We start from the raw sequence: 18,691 nt of genomic DNA, 5'->3' as shown, positions 1-18,691 counted from the left end.
AGTAGCTCATTATTTATTTGACAAGCCACTAAAAGGAACAAACTTTTTTTTTTCTTCTTTCAGTCCTCCAGCGGTGCTTCCCTGATTTCATAACAAGAAATGGACTTTTAACCGTAGCCAATCAGACCTTCTTCAAGGATGGTGATAACAAGGAGAGGAGTGTCAGTGACCTCAAAGCTGCTGCCAAGTAAGTGCTGCTTCCCTCCGACGTGAACCTCCACCCTTGATGTTGAACCAGTTAAGTTGTACAAGTAGGAAAGTCACACACAGTGCATGACACTGAGAATTGGCTTTCCTGCTATGGTAAAATAACATGCATGATAATGTACAAAAATAAAGTGTTTTAAACTTTTATACTGTCAATAGGGCTGCCAACTCTGCACCCAAAGAGTTCTGGACAGATTTTACAGGGTAGGACAAGTGGGCATGTCATTCATGCCCAGGAATGTGTCCAACCACATTCAAAGTCATTTGCATGTGTATTGCATGACAACACAGCTTACCTACAGGAGTTAGAACTTCAAAAACACCTACAAGCCCATAACAACTGCTTTGAAAATCAGCGCTGTTGACATGTTAATGCACTGAGCAAAGGTTGGATAAGCAGAGAAATCATGTAGTAAACCCATCGAGCTGATAATTTAAATATACACCATTCTGTGTTGTGTTCACTGTGATCAGCTTTTGTTTGCTCTGAATGACCCGGAAATGTAATGTGCTTTAATGCTTTTCTTCTTGTAGCCGAGTAACCGCCGTGCAACAAGGAGTGGAAAGGTCTCAAAAATGATTTATTTCAGCTTTTTAATGTTCCCTTTGCTGTAACCACGAGCTTTGTAGAGACTAACCCTCCCACCTCTGCTGTTCATCATGAACAATCTGCTCCCGCATCTCTCCACCTGCAACGGTGGAGAAGAATTAGGGCAGATTAATAAAACGGCTTTTTATCTACCTGGTAACAACAGCCAGTATACTTGCTGAATTCCTCTGCACAGCCTTTGACAGATAAAGTAATGTAGTGCCCCCTGGTGGTCACTACATCAGCTACTGTAAACTTGATATGAATGCAAGTTTGCATAACAGTGCTGGATATGAGCCAAACTCCTGGACATGGACAGGGTTTCATTGACCTTTAGGCAGCTGAATTGGAGCTCCTCATCATAAGGTTGTTGTCAGAACTTTTTTTTTACCGCTGTGTTTGTCCCACAGAAATGTCAGCCTGTCCTCTATGCCTCCTCTGTCTGTACTATACAGATTTATCTGAGTCATAGGGCAGTGTCTCTGCAGTCAAACCTTGCTGTAACAATGTTCTGACTTTGTTACTTGTGTTGTAGATTCCCCTCTGTTGCTGTCAAGGCAAATTAAGCTTTTTATCTGAAAAAAGGAGCTAAACTTAAGATATCCTGTGCCAACGAATGGTCACATTAACATTCAGTTTATTCCACACAAGTCCGTAGTTTGTGATGTAAAGGTCTATTTTTTTCTAATTTCTGTCACAAGATGTCTTTTAATTCATTGATAAAATTTGATTTGATTTTGTGATGTGAATGCAGAGTTGTTTGTCTTGTCTAATTTCGCCTTTGCCCACCACCAAGGAAAGGTAAAGTTGAGACTCAAGGCTTAAAACCGCACCGTTTCCTGCAAACAGAAATAGATAGGTTCTTGATGCTCATATCCATCACTAGATGCTCATCTGTATCGTGTTTAGTAACACTCTGCAATAGCATTCTCCACCTTACTAAAGGAGTTACTGCTCAATAACGCTTCAGCAACACTAAAATGCTGTTTTGTGCCTTGGATATGAAACTATTTTTTTCCAGACCCTCATAACCCAGTAAGTGACTCACAGAGCTGAGATTATCAAAAGCATTTTGAAACTGTATTCATCTTTGTTTCGCAGTGAGAGCTTTAAAGATAAATCAAATGTCAAAATGTTTTTGAGCAACCCTTGTAAACTTTGAGAGTTAATAACACAAACCTGTCACAGTTCCTCTCTGTCATCTTATTAAATTCCTTTTCCATCATCCCCTTCTTCCCTCTCCCACCTTTTCCCATCTCACCTTGTTACTCTGTCACAGAGGTCTCGCCAGTCTGCTAAATGCCAAAGAGGTTGGCATGAAGATCTATGAGGATTATGCAAATTCCTGGATGTGGATCCTCACGTAAGAATGACTGTGGCTTCTGCTGATTTTCATGTTTTCCCTGCTCTTTATGGATTATGTGCTCCTCAGCAGGTGGAGAAAATTCCCTGACCCATCAGTGAAAGCAATGATGAAACTAATGAAAATGTTCACCCTGTAACTTTTATAAGCAAATACTCCCTGCTGTCCTACCTGCTTGGCCCCAAACTGGTGGAAGTTACTACAGCAGGCAATTGAAATAACACCAGATAAACTGCTACTGTATTTACAGAACATCGCACTAAATAGGTTATGAAAGTCTACCTGAATTCATGGGAGCTTGCCTATTCATGGCGCACTATATCTGAAATGTATATTAATTTCTCACAGTTTATGAGAAAATGCTGGTCACTTCCTGGTGTTTATGTGTTTGTATCTGTTTGTGTTGTTGCAGTAGTCTAGTGATAACCATGGTAGTCAGTCTGCTATTTATCCTGCTGCTGCGCTACACTGCTGGTGTGCTCCTGTGGCTCATTGTCTTTGGTGCCATCGCTGCTATTGGCTACGGTGAGTAAGCATCATATAGACTTACCCACATTTGCCAGTGGCCATTACATACAGTACATAGCACTTGCCCACCTATTTTGCTGTGAGCAACCCTGTTGTCATGGGAAATAGTTGCGAATTTAGATTTCCCTTTTCTCTGTGTGTGTGTCTCAGGTATCTGGCACTGCTACTGGGAGTACAGTCTTCTGAGCGGGAAGCCAGGTTCTAACGTCACCATCTCTGATATCGGCTTTCATACGGACTTCAGCATTTACCTTAAGATCAGCGAGACGTGGCTCATCTTCAGTATGTGGTCATTCTTCACTGTACCTACTTCACACTTGTCTATTTTATTATGTGAGCTTCATGTTACACAACAGGTGTAAGTTAAGTGTGGCTTGTACTGCCTCGCATTAGGGATTTACATTTTTTTTTTTACAAACTTGGATAAAGGTGCTGACATTAAATGTTAAGATGCTGTTAGTTCACTGAACAAGATTTAACATTTGCTTTTTTTTGTAGTGATCTCACTGTCGGTGATTGAGGCCATAATTGTGATTATACTGATATTTCTGAGGACAAGGCTGCGCATCGCTGTCGCATTGCTGAAAGAGGGAAGCAAGTAAGAATGTATAAAATTAGCTGACTCCTTGGAAAATAAATGTGTTTAACTCTTTTTTATGTATATGATATTTACTCTTTGTTCTTTCTAGGGCTATTGGCTACATCATGTCCACACTCTTCTTCCCTATCATCACATTTTTTCTTCTGGCCATTTGCATCGCTTATTGGGCCTTTACAGCAATGTATCCTTTCAGCTGGGACACTAATGAACTGTTCTATGCTACTTCCATTAAGCAAGTGACAGTTTTAGTGTAGGGTTAAGTAAATGCATCATGAAGTAAGTACAACTGTAGCAGATGAAGTTGTAGAAAATGGATTGTGTTTGGGTTTTTTTTTTTTAAAGAACAAAAGGTGGTGTTATCATGTCTAATGTTATACAACTCAGTGGGTTGCAAACTGTGAGGATGACTCAGACATTCGTGTTCTTCTGTGCTTCTATAAGTAGCAATTATTGTGAAATTTCCCTTTGTGTTACCCTTGACTAGTCTACCCTCAGCTTCTTAGCATCGTCTGGTCATGCAGTCTATAAGGTCGCACCTGCTGATGATAAATGCATGTACGAGAACCTCACGTGCAGTCCAAAGGTTAGCCTCACACACTCTTACACACTGAGGTTGACTGAAGAAATGCAGCACTTTGTCTGTTATCGATACACTTTGCTCTGTTTTGTTTTCAGGAAAATACCAGTGTCACTGATTCTCTGTGTTTGCATCTGAGTAATTTCTCTGTCACTTCTTGCTCTGTTAAAGGTTTTTTTTTTCACATTCCACTGTAATCACTGAAAGCAAGTGTAATAGCCTCTTTATTGCCAACGTAAAATCTGGTGAGAACCATTAGCACCATTACAATTAACATTCTCAAATGTAAATAGAGTTTATATTAGTGGCTGACAGCTATGAAAGCCCATTCGACAGTATGTTAATTAAATGCCTGCATGGCCTCCCTGGCTTTGGCATAGTAATGTGAGCTTTTAAAAGGATTGATACGCTATGCGGTCACACAGTGTTAAATAAATGCAGGATTACCTCAGAGGCATACATTGAGAAATGTTTCATGCATGCTGAAGAGGAAAACCGAGAGCAGTAAAACGAGTGTTTTTCAAATCGTAGCAAAACACTACTTGTCATGAATTAAGTGTAGTAGAAATATTTTGAAGCTGATATTACACTACTGTCCATCCATCCACATTTAATCTGTCTCTTTCTTTCAGACCTTCAGTCAAACCAACATCACCAAAGTGTGCCCCGGATCACAATGCCTGTTCGCCTTCTATGGTGGGGAGAGTGTGTACCACCGCTACATCCTAGTCCTCCATCTGTGTAACCTGTTTGTGGCCCTCTGGCTGATCAACTTTACCATTGCCTTGGGACAATGCACCCTGGCTGGGGCCTTCGCTTCCTACTACTGGGCCCTGAAGAAGCCAAATGACATCCCTGCCTGCCCTGTTTACTCCTCATTTAGCAGAGCTATATGGTAGGGATCAGCATGGACAGGGATGTTACATTATTTTACAATGTGTTAGATTTACTGTCAATTTTGGCCATATTTGTGTTGTACAAATATTTCTTATACCCCTGAGAAGATAGGAGCAGGCAAAAGTTATTTTGGTTCTTATCTAGAAGGGGTTTTCCCAACATTAGCATCAGATTAATCTGTTAAGACGTTTACAGGGTTTTCTGTAGTTGGTATGTATATGTGTCTATATTATTCCACTCCGTCTTGTGTCACAGTTATCACACAGGTTCCCTCGCCTTCGGTTCTCTGATCATTGCCGTGGTGCAGATGGTCCGAATTGTTCTCGAGTATCTGGATCACAAACTGAAAGGTAAACTGCGAGACATCGATATTTCCACAATTCCTTCATTATTTCAAGGGTGATGTTAATGATTTGTATTTCTCCAGGTTCCCAAAATGCCTGTGCTCGATACCTGCTCTGCTGCCTCAAATGCTGCTTCTGGTGCCTGGAAAACTTCCTCAAATTTATAAACAGAAATGCATACATTATGGTGAGAATGCAGCATCTGTTTTGGCAATAGTTTGGACTGATATATTGCAAGTATTTGTTTTTATTGGTTTGGCTCATACCTCAGTGTTTAATTACGCCCCTCTGCCTTTTTTCCCCAACAGATAGCAATATATGGGAAGAACTTCTGCAGCTCTTCCAAGGAAGCTTTCTTCCTCTTGATGAGGAATGTTATCCGGTAAGACCTTTGTTATTTTCCTGAGTAACCACCACATATCAAGAGTCACAATACAGACCATATAATACTAAGACATACTGTACACTTTATTGTTTACATTTTGACAAGGCAATTCAAATGTTGTAATTTTACTTGAGTTAGTTAAACAAAATATTAGGTTCTAATGCAACTTCACATTTCTACGTGTCATGTATGCACAGACTTCCCTTTAGTCAGTGGCTCAATATATGATGGTGTCTTCTCCATGTCTCTGGGGTCTGTGTCTGTCCTCCATTCTTCTGTCACTCCATAGGGTGGCTGTCCTGGATAAAGTGACAGACTTTCTGCTCTTCTTGGGAAAACTGCTAATTACAGGGAGTGTTGGTGAGTTTCAAGTAGCTTGGATGTTGTGTATGAAGTGATATAACAAGTGGAAGAGGCAGAAAAACTGCAGAGGAAACAGGATGAGAATAATAATTAATTATCATCTCATCTTATTATTAGATTGCATGTGTAATTCACATTCACGACTTGAAGTCACCTAAAAGACCTCAATAGTTTATCTATTGCCCTACCTAAGCACTTACAGCCACTTGCTTCTTGTCTTTATGTTTCACTAATGTGTGATTTATGGATCTGAATATAGTTATAATTATGTTCACAAACCCCTCATTTCCTCCCTTTCAACAAATTATAGGCTCTCTGGAAACACCTGTGTAAACGGTGTCAACTACCCAGCTCATTAGTCCAAAAATCCTGACATATATTGACGTATTCAGTTGGTGTTGCTGTATTTCACAACATAAACCAACAATATGTCATATAATAGGAAAGTTGCACCAGGCTATATGGGCTGTATATAAAATTGTGTAGTTTTTGTATATCTTCATTTGTAATTCTGACTTTTGTTTCTTGTTTTTTTTTTAGGTGTCCTTGCATTTTTCCTCTTCACACATAAAATACCAATTATTCAAGAAGAGGTTCCATCCCTAAATTACTACTGGGTGCCCCTTCTGGTGAGGAATTAAGATGTGGTTTAAGTATTACGTATTTGTGCCAGGATATACAACTGAGACTGAGTCAGGTTCCTTTAGCAAATTTGAGATATATTTGTATTCAGACTCTGCCTTGATCACTGTGCACACACAGGATTTTATCGAGCTTAGTTGTATTCAAAGTCTTTTTTCCAGCAGTTGAAAAGATTCCATTGATTTCCCCCTATTTTATCTTGCTGCCTTTTAAATAGATAGCTATGCTGATTGCATTTTTATTACCTAGAGAGAAAGATTAAAATGCAGTTGGATGTGAAATTAAAGAGAGAGCGCAAAGCAGTGAAGATACTGAAAATGTTATTGAAATGTCTTTAGTGACTGCTGTTTTCTCCTGAGCTTATTTTATGTCTTAACATTTGTCAAGCGTATACCAAAGTTTCATCTTCATTTGTGATTTTGCTAAGTTGTCGAACACCGCTACAATTACTCCAGTTTTTATGGCGTTGCAGAAGCTAATTAGTTTTGTGTATCATGACTCTATGATCTCATCATGATGCTGACAATACACTGTGTACTGACTGTAACCTGTTGATTCTTACAGACGGTGATAATAGGGTCGTACTTTGTTGCACATGGCTTCTTTAACGTCTATGCCATGTGTGTGGACACGCTGTTCCTGTGCTTTTGTAAGTATGCTGGGTTTTCAGCGCTTCACATTACACAGTGAGAATACTCTACTACTTACTGAGCATGGTTAAAAGTTGAATGTCACATACAGTAACCTGCCAGCAGCCGAATGTAACTCTTTCACTCTTCGAAGCTGGGTTAATCATAACTGTTACAGATTTCTACTCGTTCACTGTCTGCACTCTTTCATTCCTGCATGTCTGTGTGGATTTCTCTCTACTAAGCTTTTGCTTTTCTTTTCTCTTCCTGGCTGTTCTGCTCTGTGCCGCCTTCTATTCCTGCTTCCTCTTTCCTGTGCTGGGGCCTGGTCTCAGGTGAAGACCTGGAGAGGAATGATGGTTCTTCCTCCAGGCCCTACTACATGTCTCCTGGCCTGCACAAGATCCTGCGCAAAGCAGAGGAGGGTGCCAAATCAAGCGCTGCCTCCTGAGCGATGTGCAGCCATTATACTAAACCTCTGACTCTCTTACTTACTTCTCCATATCTACTGTATGTGTGGGAGTCTGGACATTTGAGAGCGAGTACTGTAGGGCTAAACATCAAAACTGGTTGCATCCCAGCTTGGGCTGGGATGATGTGGACATGAAAGGACATGCTTTTCTTTCAGTTCCTCACAGAAAAGGCACGGGGGACTAGAAAAAGACCTCTGTACACTTCCTCTCTTGAGCCAACTCAGATACTTGCATTTTTTCTGTCATGCTTTTTGTTCTTTTTTCTTTTCTGTATTTTCTGCTGACCTCTGCCTTACTGAGAGGATACTTGTCAACTCGCAGGACGGATGCACAGACTGAGATAAAAATGATAAAAGCATTTTACCCAAACAAACATGAGGACCTTAAAAATGTACAGATGCCACTGATGGACTATGGCATAAGGTATCACCATTCAAAAAAAAAAAAAAAAAAAACATGGTGGTTTTCTGGGGCACCCTCTTGTCGCACTTTGGTCTTCTAGTGTAAAATCATGTTTTGTATGCACTTTCACATGTGGGTAAAGAACCATGTGATTTATTTCTTCTGCCTAGCATGATTATTTTGCAGGCTGTTGATGTTTACCATTGGTTTTAAAGATTGCTTTGATCCACTGTATTTATACTAACACAGACACACAAAGTCCAAAAATGGTGTGTATACTGCACTTGGCAAAACAGGTTACTCTTCTTTTACATCATTTAAAAAAAAAAAAAAAAAAAGGTCACAATCATTTCAAAGTTTCCATTATGCTCATAGATGTACTGTAAACCAGACAGAGACTTTGTGGGAGGTCAAGACTTCAAAAAACATTTTATGGTTTTTGCTTAAAATTTGAACAGAACCTGACCGTTTTCAGGAAACTTCTGAATGCAGCCACTAGTTTATGTGCCTAGTTGTGGAAAAAAAAAAAAGAAAATGTTCCTCTTATTCTGTGGTTTTAGACCTAACACCAGGAACTTTTGCGATACAGTTTATAAAAGGATGTCAAAGCCATTTTTGGTAAATTTTTTATTGGATGGTTCAGATGTAGTGCTGTTTTAATACTAAGTATACTACACACATCTGTCTGGAGGTTATTCCGTGTTCTTTTTGTATAGGAGAGTTTTTTTATCAATGAAATCCAATAAAAATGTGAATCTTTTTTTGAATAAACATAAATGGTTGAAGTATTGTCCAGTGCATTTTCAAAGTACCTTCGGTGTTAATTTAACAGTTGAAGATGATCTGAAGTATCAGGGTCTAACTATGATGTGCTAAAGTGATTTTCCCCACATCTGTGATTTTTTTAACTCATTACTGCTGCTGCCTCCTAGTGTGGGACCTGGAGGTGAGCGACGGCACTCCTGAGCGGCCCTTTCACATGAACAAAAACTTGCGGAGGATCCTCAACAAGAAGAACGTCCCTGTTAAGAGACAAGGGAAAAAGTGAGAGGAGAAGGAAGACTGGAAGTCATTTACCAGACCACATGGCAATCAACATTTAACCAAATGTAAGTTAAGTGTACAGAAGTTGCACCAGTACACTATAATGGACAAACTCTAAGTAAGCAGATCTAATGAACTGATTCATTCACACTCAAAGCTAATTCCATGAGTCTAAAAAGAGTATTTGTATTGCATTGGATAAGACAAAGTATTAGAGGTTTCTGTAAATATATATATATATTTTTTTTAATGTTTAAATGAAATGTTGTTTAGAGCATAACTTTTACACATGGCTACAGTCATACTACACAACATGTTCCTTTTGGAATACTTGATTTCTTTATTGAGACTGTGGTAAACTCTTGTAGGTGACAGTTTTCACCACTTGGTGGTGCTGATCACTGCAAGTGACATTGTGTGTGTTTTTATTCATGCTGCATGCACTTGAACATTTTTTCCAAGGGATTGTTTTAATGTCAGCTCATCTGTGTATTATTAACACAGTTTCTGAGTTTCTGGCCACAGACTGTCTCACATTGAGAGAAATATTTAGCGCTTAATGTCCACTGTTTTCATATTTAAGTAAGTGTCAAGGACATAATGGCATAGCAGTTCATGCTGCTTCATTCTTAAGTGCCTTTTTTCTTAGAATTACTACATTGAGTGTATAATTACATGTTGCAGCTATATATTTTACATTTGAAGATGTTTTTCAGAGGGTTTTTTTTTTTTGAAGAACATCACATAAACTGAAAACAGGGTTTGTTCTTGGAAGTGTGTCCAAGCAGCAAAAAAACACAGAACCTATACCTGTTACACATGAGCAGTTTATTTGCTTTTTTACCTGCTGACTCAGAGCATGAAACCAATAATTATAACTGTCACGATGTGTATAATGTGGTGATTGGCTGCTCTTAAAGTGATACTCCCCATAAATGTGTCTTGATAGTTTCAGAGAGTTACCTCATGTAAATTTGAGAGGTGGCTGTTAAATCTGATTTCATTTACTGGTCAGCTGGAATCAGTGCCCCTTACACTTCTCCAGCACTAGTAAGTTTTCAAAATGATCACAAACCGTCCTCAGTAGCTTCTTTTCTTTATGGTCTGAATGTTTTGACCACTATTTGTCCAAAATCTGGATAAATATGAGTCTGCTGTTTATCACTTTACTTACTCGCCTGTGTCAGATGACAGCAACAACCTGCAAACAAATTGTATGGGTGATCTTATTGAGCCAGAATGGGACTGGTCCTACATAGCATTATAGTTATTAGCATCTTAGTCAAACGGAACATATTTCATTGATAATTAGTTGTTTTTTGTATTTTACAAGCTCAGATGAAGGATCAGCAAATGAGCTTCTGCATTTGTTTGACACAGTTGATGCGAAGTCCAGCATTAGTTCAAATGCAGTTAAATGCATTTGGGTGTTTCATGTAATATTCTATTATTTGATGCAGCTGAAGCTGATCTTGTTTATTTTTTGTTTCATCTTCTCTCAGTGTATTTCTTTGCGCAGCGTGTGTGGCTGTTCTCACAGTGACACAGCTCTCAGCAGATTTACACACTGCGTCCTTGTATTCTGCAGACGTTATGCATCGCTCTGTGTGATACTGACCTTTAGATCTTTCAGAGGCGGCCCATGTTTGTGAGTCTTTGTGTGGTGTTTGTCAGACCTGAGAAGCTGCCCTCATGGTGCCTCAGAGTGACAGCACTGCTAGACTTACACACCTTCTGCCCCCGTTTCAGCTGAACACGCCAGGGCACGTACAACATTAACCATTCAATAAAAGCAAAACAACTCTCCTTGTGCATCTGAAAGGAGACAAACGATGCATGTAGTGCTCACTGTGGCATATTCAACATACAGCATGTTATTCTTTTTTTATATATATGGTGAAAATGTACTTATTCTCCCAGATTTTGTATCTTTGTGTGCATGCAGCTCAGGTTTAGTTTCATTCCCATGAGGGTAAATACCTAAGATCTGATAAGTGAAGTAAAAACTGTGTTTTTATATGCTTCCCCCTCCCTCCCATGTCTGGAAATTAGATTCTTTTGGTCAACCACAGTCAACAAGTACACACAAGTTAAACCTCTCTCTCTGTTAGAATGGGCGCCAGTTTTCTTACTGTAAAAGTCATAGTGAACATGCAGTCCTCTGAGCTGTTGATCGACAGAAACATGAGCTCTTCTCACTGTTCTTTATTTATTCTGTCTCATTTGTGCAGACAGCCATCAGTATGAATGCCTCTGTCATACTATATCTATTTATACAGTAAAAGATGCATGTATTTTTTTTTAACATAATATATCGTCTGTCTATATTGGTCATAATATAGATGTGATTTGTTACTTGTTACTTTTTATGAATAAATTGTTTTTCTACTGCACAGACCTTTGTTATAGCACTACCTTTTTTTCTCCAAAATTGTATATTTGCATGTTGAGATACAAACACTGCATCAAGTCAGCTGTTTCTGAGTCCTTGCTGTGTCATGTTATGTTTTCAGTCATTCACACATTTCCCAGGTTTGTGAAATTAGACATTTATTTTCAAAACAGACTTCACATACAATAAATAAATTAAATTGCAATATTCAAACACTGCTATACAAACAATTTCAAGTTCATCTTCAGAAGGAGTTGACGTTCGGGGTGTGGTGGCTTTCACTTAGAGTAGCACGGTCAAACTGTGTCACCAACAACACAAACAAATAGAAATCTATAATGTCATATGTCACAATCCTATGAGGTACACTGACATTTTTTCCATTGCCACATTATACAGTACATTTAGGACTGTAAATGATACTCATCCATGATAATGTTCAATGTCAATGAAGGTTTTCTCAAAGAATATAAACAGGTGATGAACTACTGGAGGTTCAAGAAAAGAAAGGGTTTTGGGGATCACTGAAAATTGAATTATATTTACCAAGGAGACCTGAATAATGCGGCAGCTAATAACGAATGATCGCTGGTGAAGTCTGAGGTGTGTGTGGGTGTGGGTGTGTGGTGTGTGGTGTGTGTGATAGCTGCTCAGGCGTGAGACACAGGCAGGGAGGTCATGGCGTGGGCTGGCAGCAGCGGTTGAAACATGGATGGAGGGGGGTGTACTGCGGGCACACACAGAGCACCAGTCATTACAATGATTCACGCGTTAACTAAGAAGTGACATTTTTATTTCAGCAATTCAACATCTATTTCCTATCAACTAATTGAATGTAGCGTATTCAACAAAAATGGTTAACTGAGACAACAACAGTAACGTTTTCCAGCAATCTTTAAGCTTTGTTTGTCTTAGGTAAATTATCTGAAAAATAGTAATATAGTTTTCTTTCAGCAATATGAAAATCAATCTCTATCAGTATGGCCCATTGTGTTTACAAAAATAAATGACCATTTTTCTAGTGGAGGGCACACAGTAGTTGTTATGACTAGCTCGTAAAAGCTTCTACATTTCCTCTCATATTTCCTCCTGGTGACTGGTCAGACTTCTACCAAAAAGTTTTTTGTTTTTGTTTTGTTTTTTTCATCAATCATTTTCGAAGATGTGGTGTTAAATATAACATCAAATCGTCAGCGTATAAACTAATCAGATATTTTCCTCGGTTCAGTTGCTAACACATACAAAGGAGGCAATGATAACCTCTCCTAGTGTCTGTTTGTTGTTGTGGCTTCAGAAAATGTTACCTATAGATAAACCTGTGCAGCTGCTGATGTATGAATCGACTTCATCGTAAATATTCCAACAGCTCTAATCTTAAATAGATTCAGAAGGCCCACCCTAGGTTGTCGAACAACCATTAGTGTCAAGTCATTTTTTGTTGTTGTATTTTTCTTCTTGCCTTACCAAATTGCCCTAATTAAACATGTAAAATTTAAGGTATCCTCCGTGAAAACAGCAATATGACCCGTGCTTTTTTGTTAATTTCTCCTGGTATATTCTATACGGCATGTGGGTTTTGTACAATTTTCATTTAAAAAAGAAACAATAAAATGTATAAATAATAACTTATTTTCTTCTTTTTGTGGTAACGGCAAAATCTTTAAAACAGTCTTGTCACACAATACCATCACAGTTTGACAAGTAAGGAGAAATCAATCAGAATCGTTCAGATAATAATTCATAAAAAGTCTGGTTCTCACTGTCTATGAAGGAGTGTAGTGCAGAGAGCATTGACCCCTCTGGGCCTCCGTAGGCTGTGTACTGCAGCTCCTCGGGGGTCGGGGTGGGCTGGGACATGCGACTGGGCTGCAGTGAGGTCATTGGGGTGCTGGAGGTGTGGTTTGGGCTCACGTGCTTCTTGTGGCGGGCTCTGCAGTTCTGGAACCAGACCTGAGTTGACGGGACAAAGAGCGTTTGTAGGGCAGCTTTGTAACGCAACATGGCATGAAAGAAACATACACTGTCAGAAGGTAGTAGGCTAGTTAATAATAATTAATATTGCAGGTTGTAAATTGTACAGGCCTCTATCTCTCTGCCAAAACAAACTCTCTCTTTATCATTTTGTCATGGTGTTACAGCTGAGGAGTCGCTTTTCCTCTGGTGAGTAAAACCAGCCTTTAGCTATGAACATGTGCGTATGATGCAGTGTTCCCATGCAGTGGCTTAGCCTAACAATATCTTTCCCAGAGACGCTAGCTTAGCTGAAGTAGCAAGGGTGACACATCTGCCCTGATGTGTAGTTGTGTGCCAAAGTGTCATTTCCAACCTATGGATGTACTGTACCACTGTTACAACACTGTTGTTGCAGGAAACTGTGGTTAAAGCCTCAGGACCACGACTGTAAAGCTGTGTGACTGTGTGAACCATCACAATTAGTCTACTCACAACCCTTTGTGGCTTTCAACACACCTGTATCACATTTTTACGCTTACATAAACACATCATCTGTCTTTGATAGAAAATGCATGTTTTTTGTTTGTTTTTTATCTTATGAATACATATAAAAATCATATGACTGTCTCTCTGTGTCCTGGATCTCTGGTACTTAGGGATACTTTACATTTTATTTCTACAGAGGAAAATACTGTACTTTTTCCATTACATTTACACATCAGCTGTAGTCACTGCATACATTATAATTTACATACAGTGAAAAACATATGATCTGCTTATAAATAGAATACCAGGTAAGTTAAACTGGCCTTACGTCGGCCTTTTTAACACGATAACATCAATAATCACAAGTCACTATCATAATGTTCTATGTATATTATGGATGATACAGAAGAAGACAGTTGGTTAGTCACATGTAAATTTTAAACATAGCAGGTACATAATACACCTCAATAGTGGTTTAGGACTCAACAGCAGCATCATGCACTGTATATCCCACCCTCCGTCCCCCCTCACTGACCTGTATGACTCTTCGACTGAGGCCCGTCTGCTCTGCCAGTTTCTGCAGAGTCTGGGCATCTGGGTTGTTGTCCTGAGCAAACTGGCCCTGCATCACCTGCAAAAAGCCCATGTAAAAGAATATCAGGTCAGCATCTGCAGGCTGACTCTGTTGTCCTGTGAGAAGTCCAATTTATTCATCTGCAGAACAACAGTCACTGGTGTATGGGTATTGTTGTTGTTTTTATCATTCAACATTCACCAAACATGTTTTTGATTGTGAAATGGGAATACACTCATTTCAGAAGGAGTTCTTTTATGAATGACATTATGATAAATTCAGGCTAATTTAGGTTGTAGATGTTTCTAAATGTTGGTTTCAAATGACTCCAAATGTCAATGTCCCTTGAGTGCATATTGCTGTTCTGTCAGTTGTGTCTGTTACACAAATTTGTAAGTTAAAAAAAAATTTAAAAGTGAAGGCCAGTGTTTTCAGGCAGGTTCATCTTTTAAATTGCATTTTTAGGTAATTAATTAAATTGTAATGTGTGTCAAGCCAGATTCAGATATACCACTCTTTTGTTTAAATATGAGAAAACTCACACCTTGTTTTACTGCTGATTTAGTTTAAGTTAGAATTAAATATTGTTTGTTTTCTCCCTCAACAGTTCACAATAGAAATCACAGTGATTTGATATCTGTGCTTTTTTTTTTTTTTTTTTTTTTTTTGACAGTCTCTGAGTATCGTGTGGAGATGGTTGTTAACCTGCAGCTGGTCGGCAGTGAAGCTGGTCCGAGCTCTCTTGGAGGGTTTTGGCTGGTTAATCTCCTGCTCGGTGGGCACAGCCCCCTCCATGTTCACACTGTTTCCTGTAACAAAGAGCAATATTTTTTGGTTATAATAGCACACAGAAGCAGAACAGGTTTGCAGAATTGCAGACTTAAAAGACCAAACAAAAACAAAAAAAAACAAAATAAAACCAAGCCAATAAAAAGAAGGGAATATAACTCATTTTTTCTTATTCTTTAATTTCCCATGCATGCTTCTCAGGATATGCTTCATATAAGATCAGATCTAATTTCCACAGCCCTAACAATTTATTATCAATTTTAAAAAGGAGAAACTTTACATTTATTTGCACAGTATGTATATGTTCGCAACAATTTCAATCAAGCCACTTTCTTTCTTTCTTTCTTTTTTCCTTTTTTTTTTTTTTTTTTTTTTTTTTACATATAAATGTAACAAAATATTTTATCTGTTATATTCAGACACTGTGTAAGTGTCCGGGCCGGCTCACCTTTCTCCACGGCCCGCTTGAGGTTATCGAGCATGCAGTCGTAGTGGACTCTGCAGAGCACCTTCTCCTCCACCAGGGCGAACTCCTCCCCGGTGGACAGCTGCCTCTTGCAGGAGAAGCAGGCGAAGCAGGCCAGGTGGTAGACGTTGCCCTTGGCCCGGCGCACCCAGTCTGTGGAGTGGATGTTTCTGCCGCAGCACGCGCACCAGGTGCCGTATCTTCTGCAGGTGAAGGTCATGGTGAGCACATCAGACACCCACATGATGGTTGATTGATGCCTGAGGGCATTGGCATGCTTTAACGCTTGAGAGGGACGTCTTTTCTACACGTGAAAGGGCGATACCATTTTGGAAAAATAACACACTGTCTTTAATTTTGATTTCCTTAGACCAGAAAATTTAATTAAAATAAAATAGTTTGTGGGGGTGACGGGGTCAATTTACTAACTCCCTGACACAGCCTGCAGATACTTTCACTCTCAGGTCTCCAATCCAGTGATTCAATATCACCAAAAGCTTCCATAAATGTCAATCAATCAATCGATCTTCCTTCTTATATGGTGATGGAATAATGACAAGGCGACTAAATGCATTTTTTTTGTAGTTGTTTTACGCAAAACTGCTGTAGCTCAATCTGATTGATTAATTGGCCATAACTGAAAATAACTAATGAAAAAGTTCAACTTTACAAAAGCAGCCACTGTTGTTATTATTATTGGTCTGTTATTATTATCATCATCATTATTATCATAATTATTATCAATTTTACGACAGAACATGTCATTATTAAGCGGCTCATGTGGTGGTTATAGGTTTAATTTCTGCAACAATTTCGTTTGAGTTGTTTTGATTTTCGTTAGGTCAGCACTAGCGGAGATCGACGCACGTACCGAAAATAATCCAGTTTGCAGAAAACTTCTTTGTCTTTGATGTAACAGCTCGTGTGGCTGCCAAGGGAGGTCTGGCACACGCTGCATGACAGACAGCGCACATGCCAGCACAAGTCGTTAACCTAAAGCAAAGATAAAGGATATAAGTCAGCGAGTTTGCAGGTCTGTTGAACATCTACCTGCGCTTAAATACCAACCTCGAGGCTTCAAACCACAGAAATCCAAAACGCATGCGAGAACATAAAAACACCATCCAACGTGAAATGAAAGTCAATCCTCGCGAGAATAAAAAAAAAAAAAAAACTTTGTTTACCTTTAATAAATATTTATCCACAATTTCCTCACTGCAGCTCGCGCACACGGTTCTGCCCAGCAGAGGTGCAGATGCCATCGCCTGCAGCGACGACGCCTCTTCATCCAAAACTTCCACCGACGCGCCCTGAGGGGATCGGACCTGCGGTTAGTAAATTACACACACACGGAACGCATGCAGGTAAAGGCGAACAGCACGGCACTGTATAATAAGTCTGAACCCGATCCACTTGTCACTGCCAAGGATGGAGCGCTAACAAAACAATAAATAAATAAAAAATAGGTTTGCGTACTTCTCCAGCTCAAACTCACTTGTTTTCGTGTTTTTTCTATAGATAAAGTGACACAATGTCAATTCATAGAGTTAGCAGCCATTATTATTTCATAATAATAATTCTAAAAAGAAGATGTAATAGTTTTTTTTATTGCACATTGCCCAAAAAGTTTTATTATAAGCCAACCAAAGAGAAAAGATAACTTAAAGAGCAACCTCCTGACTCAATGTCTTTTAGAAGCTAATTTAAAATAAAATATGTGATTATGATTAAATTAAATGCTGAAATTCACAAATGTTCTATTATCCAATAAAAAACCTAAATGGCCTCTTGTTACTTTATATAATGATAATAATAATAATAAAAGTTTGAGCTACAATATTTAATTCCTACCATGGTGTCTCTCCTGTCCTCAGTGCATTTGCCTAGCAGCTCTTCCTCTCCTTTGCAATCCTCACACATGACGAGAAGTTGCGGCGGGAGGACCACGTCGCTCTGTCAGACTTTTGCCGCAGCTGCCTTAAATGGCCCCCGCTCCTTCCCCCATAAATATCATTGCCTTTCACTGTTCACCATGACAACGCCGACCGATTACCACAATGACATTTAAGAAAAGAAAAAAAAGAGGGAGGATAGTCATTACTTACAAAAACAGACAACACTCCAACTTAATACTTATCCTATGCGCATTATGTTCTTGAGATCTGCCCATTTGTGATGCAGCCGCTGCGCTCTCTGCGTGCGTGCGCGCGCGCTGTTGCAGTTGCGACTGCCAAACACGCCACTTTCAGGTGTCAATCAAAAAGCCAGCGCGATGTCTCGAGGAAAAGGGCACTGATTTATTTAATAACAGCAATTAAAAGACTGAAGTTCGCCACAAACGTCTACCCGGAGTAACCAAAAGGTGAAGAGGTCTCATTAACTACTTGAGTTTTAATTGCAGAATTCAGGGAGGGGTAATTTCCTTCGGCATTTCTTCAAATTGTGAAAATACTGTGGAAGGCCGGCTCTAATGACACTCTGATTTAATTGGCTGAAGCAATTTCATCCTAATATTTAATCTGCGATCCGGTCCCCATGCGTCTGACTCACACCAAAGAAACAAAACCTATAACGCCCCGTGTCAACCCCCCCCACTCACCTCATGGTTGGACAACACAGACTCGTTCTGGTTGTCGTTAACAACGCAGCACTCTACTTTGACTTCACTTTTCCAGCGCATGTCTGCGTCCAGGCTGCAGGAGGAGAAGAAAGCGCTTTCTCCAGTTTCAAAGTAAAAAAATCTCCTCAGGATTCCTCTGTGCGTCAGTCAGTCCATGTGTGTGTGTGTGTGTGTGTGTGTGTGTGTGTGTGTGTGTGTGTGTGTGTGTGTGTGTGTGTGTTGTGTCTGTAGCGGGCGGATCATAATTCATTTTTTTCCTGCATGTCCTCTGTTGGCCGCGCCTCCCGCGTGAGCTTCTTGTGTGGTTTTATGTGAGCTATGAGGGGAGTAAGAGGAAAAGTCTGTCACTGTCATACTCCTGTTATTA

The 18,691-nt window shown here is 39.5% G+C and overlaps 2 protein-coding genes across 3 annotated transcripts in view; one reads left to right on the top strand and one right to left on the bottom strand.

The window, feature by feature from the left end:
• The window catches only part of slc44a5b (solute carrier family 44 member 5b), a 33,273-nt gene extending 21,865 nt beyond the window's left edge, over positions 1-11,408 (top strand). The window contains exons 8-22 of one of the 2 annotated variants that reach the window (XM_083970582.1): positions 64-187; positions 2,076-2,159; positions 2,572-2,684; positions 2,838-2,969; positions 3,186-3,285; positions 3,377-3,469; positions 3,784-3,871; positions 4,498-4,760; positions 5,018-5,112; positions 5,190-5,293; positions 5,415-5,488; positions 5,781-5,851; positions 6,395-6,483; positions 7,061-7,145; positions 8,933-11,408. In XM_083970582.1, the coding sequence (XP_083826708.1) occupies positions 64-187; positions 2,076-2,159; positions 2,572-2,684; positions 2,838-2,969; positions 3,186-3,285; positions 3,377-3,469; positions 3,784-3,871; positions 4,498-4,760; positions 5,018-5,112; positions 5,190-5,293; positions 5,415-5,488; positions 5,781-5,851; positions 6,395-6,483; positions 7,061-7,145; positions 8,933-9,048 (1,631 nt within the window). In that variant the 3' untranslated portion in view covers positions 9,049-11,408. Of the gene's footprint in view, positions 1-63; positions 188-2,075; positions 2,160-2,571; positions 2,685-2,837; positions 2,970-3,185; positions 3,286-3,376; positions 3,470-3,783; positions 3,872-4,497; positions 4,761-5,017; positions 5,113-5,189; positions 5,294-5,414; positions 5,489-5,780; positions 5,852-6,394; positions 6,484-7,060; positions 7,146-7,460 lie in introns of both variants that reach the window. The other variant, XM_083970581.1, reaches the window with a different exon arrangement.
• A 678-nt stretch (positions 11,409-12,086) lies between these two features.
• On the bottom strand, positions 12,087-18,384 carry LOC310985112 (LIM/homeobox protein Lhx8; the record flags this gene model as incomplete). The annotated part of the gene is made up of 9 exons (XM_083970574.1): positions 12,087-12,163; positions 13,197-13,386; positions 14,411-14,506; positions 15,155-15,258; positions 15,687-15,907; positions 16,576-16,697; positions 16,889-17,014; positions 17,556-17,633; positions 18,304-18,384. The coding sequence occupies 9 exons, from the start codon at positions 18,382-18,384 to the stop codon at positions 12,087-12,089; spliced, it is 1,095 nt and encodes a 364-aa protein (XP_083826700.1).
• Between the last annotated feature and the right edge of the window lie 307 nt (positions 18,385-18,691).

Source organism: Trachurus trachurus (genome assembly GCF_905171665.1).
Source record: "Trachurus trachurus genome assembly, chromosome: 4".
Taxonomy (NCBI): domain Eukaryota; kingdom Metazoa; phylum Chordata; class Actinopteri; order Carangiformes; family Carangidae; genus Trachurus; species Trachurus trachurus.
This window is presented reverse-complemented; position numbering and strand designations above follow the sequence as displayed.